At 37.7% G+C, this 15,118-nt stretch overlaps 1 protein-coding gene across 1 annotated transcript in view; it reads right to left on the bottom strand.

The window, feature by feature from the left end:
- GABRA3 (gamma-aminobutyric acid (GABA) A receptor, alpha 3) overlaps positions 1-15,118 on the bottom strand; it is a 306,376-nt gene that overhangs the window by 47,443 nt on the left and 243,815 nt on the right. Inside the window, exon 6 of the mRNA XM_006874786.1 lies at positions 7,635-7,778. Coding sequence (XP_006874848.1) covers positions 7,635-7,778 — 144 coding nt within the window. The remainder of the gene's footprint in view (positions 1-7,634; positions 7,779-15,118) is intronic.

Below are 15,118 nucleotides of genomic sequence, written 5' to 3'. Positions count from 1 at the left end.
AAATGTATTAGTGAGCTGATATGGACTGGAATTGGCCATTTTGAATCTAACAACCACATGACTTACTATGCCAGGAATGACAAATTGACGAGGAATGGTGTTTCATTCATCATCAAAAAGAACATACCAAGATCTGTCATGAAGTTCAACACTGTCTGTGATAGGATAATATCCATGAGCCTACAGGGAAGACCAGTTAATACCATTATTATTCAAATTTACCCACCAACCACTAAAGCCAGTGAGGATGAAATAGAAGAATTCTACCAACTTCTTCAATCTGAAATTGATTTAACATGCAATCAAACTATATTGATATTCACTGGTGACTGGAATGCAAAGGTTGGAAAATATGGCCTTGGTGATAGAAATGATGATGAAGATTGCATGATAGAATTCTGCAAAACCAATGATTTGTTCATTTCAAATACCTTTTTTAAATAGCATAAGAGACAACTATAAACTTGCACCTCACCAGATGGAATACACAGAAATCAAATTGACTACATCTGTGGAAAGAGATGGTGGAAAAGCTCCATTATCATCAACCAAAACAAGGCCAGGGGCAGATTGTGGAACAGACCATCAATTGCTCATACACATGTTTAGACTGAAGTTGAAGACAATGAAAACAAGGCCATGCAAGCCAAAATATGACCTTGAATGTATCCCACCTGAATTTAGAGATCATATGAAGAATAGATTTGATACATTAGACACTAAAAACTGAAGACCAGAAGATTTGTGAGATGACATCAAGAACATCATACAGAAAGAAAGCAAAAAGTCATTAAGAATACAAGAAAAAAGGAAAAGATCAAAATGAATACCAGAAGAGACTCTGAAACTTGCTCTCTATCATAGAGATGCTAAAGCAAATGGAAGATATGAGGAGGTACAAGAGCTGAACCGAAAGTTTCAAATTTCAGCTCAAGAAGACAAAGTCAAATACTACTATGAAATGTGCAAAGATCTGGAGTTAGAAAACTAAAAGGGAAGAACATGCTCAGCATTTATCAAGCTGAGGGAACTAAAGAAAAACACCAAGCCTTGACTTTCGATATTGAAGAAATATCTGGGAAATTTGATTGAATGATGTAGAAAGCATCAAAAAATATGGATGGAATACACAAACTCACTGTACCAAAAGGAAATGGTAGATGTTCAACTATTTCAAGAGGTAGCATATGATCAAGAGCCAATAATACTGAAGGAAGAAGTCCAAGGTGCATTGAAGGAATTGGCAAAGAACAAGGCACTGGGAATTGATGCCATACCAACTGAAATCTTTCAACAAAGTGAGGTGGCACTGGAGGCACTCATTCATCTATGCCAAGACATTTGGAAGACAACTATCTGGCCAACTGATTGGAAGAGATCCCTATTTGTGCCCATTCCAAAGAGAGGTGACCTAACGGAATGAGGAAAACATTGGACACTATCTTTTATATCCCATGTGAGTAAAATTTTGCCAAAGGTAATAAGGAAATGGCTGCAACCATACATTGACAGAGAACTTCCAGAGGTTCTAGCCAGATTCAGAAGAGGACATGGAATGATGGACACCATTGCTGACGTCGGATGGACCTTGGCTGAAAGCAGAGAATAACAGAAAGATGCTTCCCTGTGCTTTATTGACTACACAAAGGCCTTCGACTGTGTGGAAACTATGGACAACATTGTGAAGTATGAGCATTCTGGAACACTTAATTTTGCTCATGAGAAACTTGTACATAGACCAAGAGTTAGTTGTTAGAAGAGAACTTGGAAACACTGAATGGTTTAAAATAAGAAAGGTGTGCGACAGGGTTGCATTCTTTCCCCATACTTGTTCAACCTGTATGCTGAGCAATAATTTGAGTAGCTGGATTATATGATGCAAACGGCTTCAGAATCGGAGACAGAATCATTAGCAACCTGCAATACGCAGATGTCACAACCTTACTTTTTGAAAGTGAAGAAGACTTAAAATACTTATGAAGATCAAACACCATAACCTTAGGTGTGGATTACAACTCAATGTGAAGAAAACAAAAATCATCACCAATAAACAACATTCCTATCAACGGAGAAAAGATTGAAGTTGTCAAAGACTTCATTTTTCAGAGATCAATCATCAACACTCATGGAAGCAGCAAACAAGAAATAAAAAAAAAAAAAAAATTGTGTTAGGCAAATCTGTTGCACAAGACCTCTTTAAAGTCTTTAAGAGCAAAGATGTCAGTTTGAGGACTAAGGTACGCCTGACCTAAGTCATCGTATTTTTAATGACCTCACATGCATGCAAAAGTTGGACAGTGAATAAAGAAGATCAGAGAAGAATTGATGCATTTGAGTTATTGTGTTGGAAGAGAATATTGAAAGTACCATGGCCTGCCAAAAGAACAAACAGATCTGTGTTGGAAGAAGTACAGCTAGAGGGCTCTTTGGAGGCCAGGGTGGCCAAACTTCGTCTCTCATGCTTGGGACATATCGTCATGAAGGACCAGTCAGTCACTGGAGAGGAATATCATGTTTGGTAAGGTGGAGGGTCATAGAAAAAGAGGAATATTTCCAGCGAGATGGATTGGCAAAGTGGCAGCATGAATGGGCTCAAGCATGGCAATAATTTTGATGTTAGCCCAGGATTGGGTTCTGTTTCGTTTTGTTGTTCATAGGGTGGCTATGAGTCGGTACCAACTCGATGGCATCTAGCCACAACAAAACAATCACTCCATATGAATGTGAAAACTGGGCAATTAATAAATAAGACCATAAAAGGATTGATGCATTTGAATTATGGTATTGATGAAGGATATTGAAATTATTTTTAGATTGCCAGAAGAACGAACAAATCTGTCCCTAAAGAAGTACAGCCGGAGTGTTCCTTAGAGGCAAAGATGATCTTTGTACTTTGGATTTGTTGTCAAGAAAGATCAATTCATGGAGAATGAAATCATATTTGGTAAATTGGGAGATCAGGAAAAAAAAAAAAAGGAAGACCCTTGGTGAGATGGATTAACACATGGCAGCAACAAGGGGCTGAATCCTAACAACAGTTGCGAGAATGGCATGGGATTGGGGAATGTTTCTCCTGTTGCTGATAAGGTCACTATAAGTCGGAACCAACTTGATGCCACCTAACAACTTACAACATGTACCTGTTGAAAGAAATCTGTAGCTCTAAATGCAGGGTTAAAGCTGGAAAGACACATTGCTGAATTCCTGTAACTTTTGGTGGACTTAATTTTGCTGTCCCCTCAGTCATGTTTCAGGACTTGAGGTCTGGCCAATTTCATACAGCTAGTATAGCAACCGGAGGTGGAAATAGAAACAGACCATAGACCTTCCAAGAGAGGTAAGATGGGGAGATACAGTGAGAGAGAAGCTTCAATTTGACAAGCCAAGCATGGCATCCAGAGGGATATAGTCATCTTGTCACTGTTCAGGCAAATTAGTAGCAATCAAGGGATAACAAGTCTAGTTTCAGGAGGTGTACATAGGCCAGAGATAGAGAATTCAAAATAACCACTACTTCTTTATGTTCAGCAATAAGCAGTCCTGTTAGTGTAACTTGACTCCAGGGACTAGGCTATAGTTCAAAGTCAGGACTCTCAGACCTCAAAGACAGATTAGGAAGAACAAGGCATGGTACCACCACCAACCATCATTCCATTCACTCTTTTATTCATTTACTCAATTATCGTTGGAGATCATCTATGTATTAAGGACTTATTCTAGGTGTTGAAGTTACAATTAATGAGACGGGCAGATTCTGCCATCAAATAAATGCCTAATAATATAGTTCCAGAAAAAACAAAATAGGTAGTAGGGTCGGGTGCAGACTACATGAGATATGATTTAGGGCAAGCCTTTCAGCAAAGGAGACATTAGAGCAGAGATCTGAATGAACTGAGGAGTAAAACCATAAAACATATTCAGTAAGAAGAAACCAAGAGTGTTTAAAAATGAGAATCAATCAAATAGATTTGGGATGAGAAGTATTCCTTCAATCTGCCTTATTTTATTCATTCATTTATCTGCCAAATATTTGTCAAGGATCCACTATGCAAAACACTCTGCTAAATACAAGAGCAAACAAGTTGTTCACTGAGCAAACAATCAAGTCCCTTCGGGACAATACCACCTCCAAGACCTAAACTCAAAGGGAACACATGAGCAGGCATGTAAGTTTGCTAGTGACCACATTGGTCTGCTGGTAAGTGGAAGAGATGGAAAGGCAGTAATGAAGATATGGGCTGAGTTTGACCATGTTCCATAGACTCCCGTGGATCTGGAGATGAGAGGCAGAAGAGGAAGGGCTGGTTGGTCCAAAGTGTAGTTAGACTGGGGGACTCCAGAGCCCATGGACAAGGACATAGCCATGGTGGGCTAGAGCTCAGAGTGAAGCATCTAGCTGATCTGAAGTGAGGGGAGAAGCACAAGAATGTCAATACTTGTAGATAGTACCCATTTGACCTAGCTTCCATGGCTTGATGAACAGAACTCGACTAGAGGTAGATTAATTTTTAAAAAATTATAAAGGGAATAAGTGTAAATTGCTACAATTTGATGGACTTGACCAATACTTATGGGTATAGTCGCTTAAAATACCAACTGGGAGGGAAGAAGTCTTCACATCAAGGATAAACCTTAGCCCCTCTGACACAGGGTTGATAGGAATGGGCACTTAGACACTGGTTACCTAAAAGCGGAGGGGGGGGGACTATAAAGGCATGAAGTGACTGGTTTACAAGTTAATTTTCAAGAAGAAGTTTAGTTTCAGAGTATGTGGGGGAAGGTAGAAACCCCACTGAATAGTTTTCATCCTGTCTAGATGGGTCTGATGAAAGGAGATTCTCATGATTCAATATTGAGTAATTGTTATCATGACTAATTGCTAGTGCTACAACCGTAAAGGTAGAAGTTTTGTAAGAAAAAGGGGGGAATAGTTAATCTTACACTCCAGGAACAGAAGACCCTAGGACCATCAAGGGAGAAGTGCATAAGTGGAATTTAGGACCCTATGTAGAGAAGTAATGGCACCAGTGATGGAGGCAGAAATGATGATGTGGAGAGATAGATCATCTGAGGACCCTAGACTCATGGAAAGAGAAAGGCTGTGTGCTAGCAGCCAGGAGGCAGGCTTGCAAAATGTGCCCTTTGATTGTTTAAATGATTATATATTCCTGAGTGTTTTAGTGTACATATGTCCCCTCCCCCCCCCAAAAAAAAACCTAGAGGGAATAGAAGCAAATATTGTTGAATGATGATGCACAAAGGGGACTGTAATCATTGCAGTGAAACAATGAGTGTAAAACCGATGTTCTCCCACGTAATAAAAGCAATAAAAACTTAAAAAAATAATAATACAAATGTGTCCATTTGAATGGATAAAATATTGCTTCCATTCATTTGATTATTAAATTCCATGTGCATTTATTTTAATCCTTCGCTTTTGGTGACATGAAAACAAATTAAGACAGAAACTCAACAGGAAAGGAACTTCTTCTTAGTTACATACCAAAATGTTCAATAATTAGTTAATGTACTAAAATTGTCTAAGAAGATTTTCCTAGATGATGGAATGAATGTTTTCGTTTCCATTTTTTGTTTATCTATGTGGTATAATTTTTCGAGCACAAACAATGTATTTTACCTGTGTGATAAATACAATTGATTCAGTCAATCAATTAGGAGCTGGGGGATGCTTGGAGAATGAATGAATGGGAAGGGGGAGCACAGGTCATGGCCCAGGTGTGAATCCAGGTGGTCAAGGGGAGTCTGAGGGCAGACAGAGGTCCCGCTGTGCCAGTCAAGAGGGCATGTGTGCTATGTCAGAGGGCAGGTTATAAGGCATAGTCTGAACAGATTATTATAAAGATGTGTATATACACTCTCAATAGGCTTGGGAGTTCTTTGTTCTCAGATAGAGAGAAAGAACACACAGGCCAAGCTACCTAGGAACCAAGGGATGGCCTGCGACAGATGGGGACAGCCCATCCATATTCATGATATCAGCTATCTTAAGGCTGTTATGGATTTAATGGATTCAGGCAATTTTTGGCTCAGCCTCCTGGACCTGCCATGAGGCTGTCCCCCAGGACTCCTTTGCCCACCTGCTGGTGCAGTGGGATTCTCTGAATGTGGAGGTTTGTAGAGATTAAAAAAGATTTGTGTACTTGTATTGTCACCTCCTGTAATGTAGGGCCACTAGGATCTGAGACCCAGCAGGCTGACTCCAACCAACCCACACACAATGGAATCAAATGCTTAGGGTCAAGTGACAGGGCCCAGGTGGCCTAGGCCTATCTATCACTAACCAACTCAACTGCTTCATCTAGAGTCAGGGCACTTGGCATCAACAGGCAACATTCATCTGCCAAAAGGAAGGCAGTCTTCAAACCTTCCCCAGTCCCCCCATGCTTGCTCAGGGGGTCTGCCCGGTCCAGCCACAAATCTTCAGTCACATGGCCCCATAATGCCAACTTAGAATAGTGGACCCACCCATGCTGAAGCCCTGGGCTCTCTGTTCCATCTGAGCCTTAACTGGATGCTTATTCTCCCCTCATACACCATGCCCCTTCATGCCTTCACCTTGTGACTCCTAAGTATTTCCTTTGTCAAGAACAGCTTTTCCTCTCATGACATTCCAAATCTGTAAATCATACTTATCCTTCAAATCCATTTCAAATTACACTGTTTTTAAACAGCTTCCCCTAGCCCTGTAATGGAGAGAATAGAGTAGGGGGCAGACAGGGAGACATACTATGACATCACTGGGAAAGTGAACAGCATGTGTCCAAATAATAAAGTAAAAGGGTAAGAGCACCCTTCTGCATTTCTAACTGTAGATTCAGAGGGTTTTTTTCTTTCTTTCTTTTCAAAAGAGACAAGTGTTTCAGGAGGATTGATGTTGAGAGCGTTTGGCTTTTCAAAAAAACAAAAGTAAGATGTGAAAGCTCTAGAATAAGCTCCAGTTTGCCAAAATACCCTAAGGTTAGTTGAGAATCAGGGTTCGTCTTCCTCAGGCCCATGAAACTGGTCTGTTTCCAAGTGGACAGAAAGTAGAGCTGTGGAACAAGTCTCTAGGTTCCATTTATCAATACACAAGGTTTAGCAACTAAGAAAACTACAGGTTTTGTCAAAAAAGCTTGCTTCTGAGGTGGGTGATTCACTGAAGAAAACAATTCCTTGGCTAATCCCCATCCCTGGCTGTGTGCCTGACCTCTCCTAGGGTTATTAACTTGCCATCTAAGCCCTGGCTGAGTTAAACTAATGTCTTAATGAAACCTTTAGGATGAAAGTTCAAGTCTCACAATTATGAACTCTGTCTTCCTTCTCTTCTACCACACACCAACCCTAATGGCCTTGACCTTCTTCCTGTTACCGTTTGAAGAAGAGTATCATTTCAAAGCATGGACTTGGAATCTAATCTACTTGGGCTGTGGTCTTGGCTCTGCCATGATATAACTTGATTTGTGACAAATCATTAAACTTTATTATGCTTTCATTCCCTCATGCAATAGTATCTACATCACAAGATTATTCTGAGGATTAAATAAGTTATTATATGTAAATATAAAGCACTTAGAACAGTGACTGTTATATGGCACAGGCTACTAAAATGTTTGTTAAATGAAATAAATCAATACCTGTACTAGACCGGATTATCTCTGTCCCAACAACGTGGCCCAGCAGGTCATATTGGTTCAGGCGAGAGCCATCCTGTGCCACTTCCACAGATTTGTTCTTCCCAAGAGTCCAAGAATAAACCACCTCAGCTGTTGTATAGGCATCTAAGGTAGAGAAGAGTCAAGAAGAAGTTGAGAGAAAGGACAATTATCCTTGCTACTGAACTTGCATGACACTGAAATAAAATTTCCATCCTCAAAGAATTCTCCAGATGCACTCTGTCTTCAACTGAAGTGCATTTATTCATCCGTCTAATAAACATTCACTAAACAACTTCTACAACATACTCCAGGTACATAGAAATGAATCCAAGGCAATCCCTACCTTCAATGGTTCATAGTCTTCCACACTACCAATAAATTGTTAAAATTGCCTTCCCGTGGAGGGTAGTGAGTAGGGGTAGGGATAGAATGACTAACATATTATCTAATGCATACACCACAAACTCTGTTGCCTACAGGATACAGAGATGTTTCTTCAATGAAGGAGTACAGCTATTTATAAGAACAATAAACTTCCAAATATATAATAAAAGTTTCTTCAATTAATTATTGGATGAGCAGATGAGATAATGCAAAAAAATAATTCCAGTGATATTTTAAATTAAAAAAAATTAAGAAGTTCAAATGAAAAATAGTGATGATTAATCCTTATAATTTTCTTTCATAAGGTATTAGCACTTTCATATGCAAAGCAGAATCATGACACCTTTTCTTCTGCACCAGGGTCTTAATGTCAAGTCCTGCAGTTGGAGTTCCAATGTAGAATACAGCACTTAACACAGTTCAACTTTGAATAAGAGTGTGGGTGAGGGATATGGTGGTGGGGGTGGTGGCAATAATGAGTGGGGGGTTATTTGGTTTTAATCAGTATCTTAAAGGAAGAGAATTGTACACCTACACATATCCAGGCATGGGTTGAACATTACACTGTGTATTTCTGATTAAGAAACACCTAGTCAAATACTTAGTCTGAGAAAAGGCAATTGACCACCATGCAACTCTCTCATTTTATTCTTTTGTGCTGTTGTTCAAGTCAATGGGTGCTTCCACCTCACTGTGGTAACTACTATTTTCATAATATATTCTATTTGAAACTTTGACTACAAAGTAAATGAGGAGCAGCAGTAGTTCTGTAAGATAAGCGCTGGTCTATGAACCATAAAGTTGTCATTTTGAGCCCACCTTGGGAGAGAGATGAGGTAGCCTTGGCAACCCTATATAGGGTCGCCATGAGTTTGAACTAACCCAACAGCATTTAGCAACAACAAAGCAAATAATTCCTGGTGAATCTATCAATGAAAAAGCATAAATTCTGTGTTACTGCAAAACTTGGCAACACTGAACTCAAGTTTTATAAAAAATTCTAACATGAAAAGCTACTCCATTCATTAGCTGTGATCTGAGTTTATTAGACTTTATAGTCATTTCCTTATTTGCTTGTAATGGGCAACATACTCAAACAATCTTTACTCACATAAAAATTCTCATTAACATCATGACAAACATATTTAACTATGGTATTTTAATCTGTGCTCTTATCAACTGTAAAAAAGAATGCCACAGGAAATCAATTTTTTCCCCAATAACTTGCTCTGTATATAAAGTCTCCATCACTTCAAGATACGGAAAACAGCACTTGTAGTTAGACATGTAACTTCTGCTGCAGTTCATAGACAGTTTAAAAACAGACAGTTCAAAAATGAAACTGAGAGGAGGAGTTGGTAAGATGGTGGACTAGGCAAAAAAGGGTGTTTGACCCTCTACAACAAAGATACAGAAAACCAAATAAAAAAGACACAGATGATAGTCTTTGAAGCCTGAACTTCAGATGAAGGGATAGAAAAGTGGATTGAATGGTTACTAGGGAGAAAGCTGAACAGATGCAACAAAAAAGGAGACAAACTTGGTCACCTGTTCATTACAGAAACATACTGGTGACTCGTGGTGATAAAGGTATGACTTATTTATTTATGTATTTTTCTGGTTCCTCATCTGACACTTACTCTGGTTTTCTCTTTTCATTAATTGTGTTTGTTTATTCTTGCTTCCTCTCCCTTGTTTTCTATTCCTTCTATCTCCACTTTCATTTTTTTTTTCTTCTTTTAGTCTGCCTTTCTTTCCCAAATGATTCTGCTTATTTCTTTGCTTTTTATTTCTCTTTGTTTTTCATTACTACTGTTTGGTTAATTTTATTTTTATCCATTCATTTGCCCAATTGTATTTAGTTCTTTTTCTTAATTATTATTTTCTTTTAATTTTCTCTTTTTTATTTTTTTTTCTCTTTTTGTTTTTTATTCATTCCCAAGTGGTGCCTGTCTTTTATTTATATATTTTCTTAATTATTTTCTTTTTTGGATGTTATTTGCCTGTTTGTGTTGGTTTTCCTCCTCTCTCGTGTGAGTGTTTTCTCTTCTTACCTCACTTTACAGTAGAAAACAGCTGTGCCCATACAGTTCAGTCACAATCTTATCCTCTATAGCTCTACAAATTTGTAAGACCAAATAGCAGCTGCTATGCACTAGAACAACAAAAACAAACAATGTCTGACAAAGCCATCCTAAACTGAACTGCATGAACAGCAACAGAGAATGGTGTCATAATCACAACCACCAGGAGGAAGTTGGTGAGTGTATACAAATATATCAAAATACAATCATCAACTAAATACAAATACATCAACACCAACATGTCTCAGAAGCAATGGATCATTTGTGTTCACATGAAGAATTAAGACAGAGTGACTCAAAAAAATTACAAAGAATCCAAGCTAGAAAACATTTTTGAGGACAAAAAAGCAGTGGAACTATCTGAAAAGGAATTCAAGAAAATGATATTTAGGTACCTCCAAAGGATTGACAGAAAAGTCAAGGAAAACAAAGGAATCAGGAAAATGCTACAGGAACAATCAAAGAAAATAGATAAAAACTGGAGACAATATAAAACTGCACATAAATATCCAGAAGATTAGTACTAAGATTTCAGAAATGGACAAAACATTCATAGGGCAAAGGAGTAGATGTGAATCAGTTGAATTAGTGAGCCTGAAGATAAATCATTAATTATTAGTTAGCTAGAAAAACAACCAGAAAAAAGAATGAAAAAATCTGAAGAAAACCTAAGATTCATGTGGGACAGAATGAAGAAGAATAACTTATAGCTGATCAGAATTCCAGAACAAGAAGAGACGAATAAAAGCACCAAAAATTTACTTGAGCTGTTGGAAGAAATTTCCCTAACATTATGAAAGACAAAAAGATAACCATTGAAGAAACTGAAAGAGCATCAAACAGGACAGAACCTAAAACAAAAACAAATAACCAAAACAAAACAAAACAACCCAAGACATATCATAACCAAACTCTTCAAAATCAAAGATACGGTAAGAAACTTGAGATCAGCTTAGGAAAAAAAATACAAAAGATATCTACAAAAGAGAACCAGTAATATTAACCCCTGATTTTCAGCATAAATCATACAGACAAGAAAACAATGGGGAGATGTATACAAACCTCTGACACACACACACACACACACACACACACACACACACACAAATCCCACCAAATATCACACATCTAGCAAAATTGTTCTTCAAATACAATGGTGTAATTAGAACATTTTCAGATAAACAGAAATAAAAGATTTTGTAATAACAAGGTCAACTTTACAAAAAATACTGAAAAGAGAGTCCTTTGGACTGAGAAACAGCAGACAACAACCTGAGACTGACACACACAGCAACGCCACCCAGAATTCAATCCAGATATAGAAGTATCCATAGTATCTTGGTGTGGTGTGGTTTGATAGGCACTGGGCTACTAACTGCAATATTAAAGGTTCAAACCCATCGGTTGCTCTTTGAAAAACCGGTACAAGGGTGTTATGATTGGAAACTTATTTGATGGCACTTATGAAGAAGAACAACAAAGTAAAACAAACTTACAAGAGTGAAAATAGGGAAACAAAGATATTAATCTATAATGAACACGGCCACAAAGCAAAAAGGGAAAGTATAATTACTAAACTTCTAAATGGAGAAGAAGTCAAGTAGATTCCAAGATAAAATAGAATGTTTAAACTGGGGAAGAACTTAATTTATTAAAGGATAGCCTGAAAGAAAAAAACTTTCAAATCAAATCAAGAAAATGGAAAATATTGAAAATTTACTAAACATAAAAACAGTAATAATTAAGAAACTGATAAGAAAACACACAAATAAAATTAAATAAGCACAGAAAATTATGTGGAACAAAGAAACCAACAACTTCACATCCACACATTCAGAACACACATAGCAAAATGGCTGCAATTGACGCATACCTATCAATAATTACACTGAACATCAACAGATTAAATGCACCAATCATGAAACAGAATTGAAGAATAGATAAAAAACAGGATCCTTCAATATGATGTCTAAAAGACACCCACCTTACATACAAAGACAAACAGATTAAAAAATCAAAGAATTAAAAAATATTTCAAACCAACAGCAATCAAAAACAAGCAGGGGTGGTGTTTTCTGATTTGTGTCTGCCAGAGGGTCCTAGAGCAGCCATCTTGGGTGTGACAGAGCTGGTGCAGGATCAGAGAAGCATTCCCATTGTAGTGGTCTGATCAGTCATTGAAGATAAAGGTGTGAACATTTTTTTTTTTTTTCTGTTCATTTGTCACTCTCGATCTGCACACCTCCTCTCTGTTGATGGAGCTGGTGGACACCCCCCACCCCCAACTCAGAATGGTTCTACCACACATGTACACAGATCTGCTCAGCAAAGATCACTGGGCCCAAAATTGAAGAAGGGGGAGGAGTAACAGGAACAACTTTAAATGGGAGGGCTTTCAAAAATGGCTCTTGCCAGCCTGGACTGTTTCTCACTAGGAGAAACACCTGAATGAGCTTGAGAAAAGGAGACAGACAAAAAAAGAAAAAGGCCAAAAATCAAATCTTGAATTATGTCATAAGTAGCAACGGTTACATCTTGAAATTTATCAGGCAGCCTTGAAGTAAAGAAGCCAAATAAGGGGCATTAAAGACTTACTCATATTCTGCTTCTTTTTTTTTTTTTTTTGGCAATTATAGACTTTAGTGTTCAAGCTGTTTTCGTTTTGTTTTGTTTTTGGTCACCCTTTTACCTTGTGGAGGGGGGCGATTTTTCTCTCCTTATGTTAGCCAATAAAAGACAGCAAAAGCTACAATTATAGACAAGCTACAATTATACCCTATTAAATCCCACCATCCAGGAAAAAGTTCATACCAGCTGCTAGACACAAGGCAGATAGCCAACACTTGCTAAAATTATTCAGAGTTGAGTAATAGAGAAGTGAAAAGGGAAGTTCATCTCCTGATCACATCTACCTGGAGGCAATAAGAAAGCATAATAATACACCAGCATACATTCATCTAATTCTTGAAAATGCATCTAATTAATAAAAATGTCCAAGAAACAACTGAAGATATTGTCACATATCAGGAAACAGGATAGAATAGCTGAGACAAATGACTAGAGATAGACCTAGACTTCCCATTGGAAGGAGTACAGACTCTGGAACTGCCTGATAAAGAATTAAGGAGAATGATATTTGGGTGCATCCAAATGCTCTACAGTTGGCTTGAGAAAAATAAGGAAGAAGTCAGGAATGTGCTACAGAAACAATCAAATAAGATAGATATAACATTCAAAACCATTCAAAACCTGCAAAAAGATATCCATATGATTAATAATAATAAAAAGATATGGAAAAACCACTGAAAGGCAAAGGAGTAAAACTGAAAATATCAAAGCTAGAAACAGTAAGCTTAAAGACAAATCTCTCAATCCTGCTAAGATAGAAGAACAAGCAGAACAAAGAATAAAAATATCTGAAGAAAGTCTAAGATTCATATGGGACAACATGAAGAGGAATAACCTGAGGGTAACCAGAGCAGAAAGGAAGACCACAGAGGAGACAGTTGAAGAGATGCTAGAATAAAATTTCCCTAACATCATATAAGATGAGAAAATAAGCATTCAAGAAGCTGAGTGAACCCCAGGGAGGAAAATCCAAAAACGAAACTCACCAAGACTATCATAATCAAGCTTTTCAAAACCAAAGACAAGGAGAGACACCTGAAAGCAAATAGGGAAAAGAGAAATGTTACTGACAAAGGTAAGAAAATAAGATTAATCTCTGATCTTTCAGCAGAAACCAGGCAGGCAAGAAGGCAATGGGGATACATATATAAAAACCTGAAAGAAAAAAACCTGCCAACCAAGAATTGTCTACCCAGCCAAGCTGTCAATCAAATACAATGGTGCAATCAAAATATTCCAGGATAAACAGAAGTTAAAGGACTTTCTCAAAGACAACTCATCATTTCAAAACACCCTAAAGGGAGTTCTTTGTACTAGAACCAACAAGAACAGACATACATGGCAACACCACCTGGAACTCAGAGAAGGGGAAAATATAGAAAAAGAGGTTCAGGTGGTTAGGAGGCCAGGTAGATTGACGGATCAAATAGACTGTTTTAAATATAAGACAAAGTAAATAGAATATAGGGAAACCTCAAAGAAAATTAATATTTAACAACATATCAAAAAAATGTATCCAAGATCATGGGTACATTAAAACTATGAAGAATCTAGCAAGAAAGAGCACAAAAAGCATGAACTCAACACAGGAAGGCATGCAGAATAAAGAAACCAACAGCACCACAAAAAACGAAACAAACACAATGACAGTAATTAATTCATACCTATAGGAAATTACACTGACTATTAATAGATTAAATGCACCAGTGAAGAGAAAGTGGGGAAGTGGACAAGAAAACAAGATCCTTCAATATGGTGTCTGCAAGAAACACAATTTTCAAGCAAAGACAAAAACAGATTAAAGGTTAAAGGATGGAAAGATATATATACCAATCTAAATGCAATAAAAACAAGCAGGAGTGGCAATACAAATCTCTGATAAAATAAACTTTAATGCAAAATGCAGCATAAGAGATAAAGAATGACACTATTTCATGATTAAAGTGTCAATTGAACAAGATGATATAACCATAATAAATATCAATGCTCCCAATGAAAAAGCCCCCAAATGCATAAAGCTAACCTTAACAGAACTGAAGAAAGAAATAGACAAATCTACTATTTTTAAAAAATGTTTTATTGTGAATTATATGATAGTTTACATGGGAGAACTTTAGTTTTACATTCATTCCATCTTATATCATCTCATTGCCATAGTTCCAATCCCCTCCATGCATCATCAACCACCCAAAGGGTATATCCCAGAAACCCGCCTCCTAGACTTCCCCCGCCTCCCCCCAGTTTTCGGCCCACAGTCCCTTTCCCTCTCTGGGTCCAAGGTCCCCAGTTGCTTCATCACTCCAAGTCATCATCTCTGTCTCCATCTCAGGCATCTCTGTTTCTCTGGGTAGGGTCCCGCTCTCGACT

This window comes from Chrysochloris asiatica, unplaced genomic scaffold (genome assembly GCF_000296735.1).
Source record: "Chrysochloris asiatica unplaced genomic scaffold, ChrAsi1.0 scaffold00301, whole genome shotgun sequence".
NCBI lineage: Eukaryota > Metazoa > Chordata > Mammalia > Afrosoricida > Chrysochloridae > Chrysochloris > Chrysochloris asiatica.
Note: the sequence above shows the minus strand (reverse complement) of the source record. Positions and strands in the feature narration are given on the sequence as shown.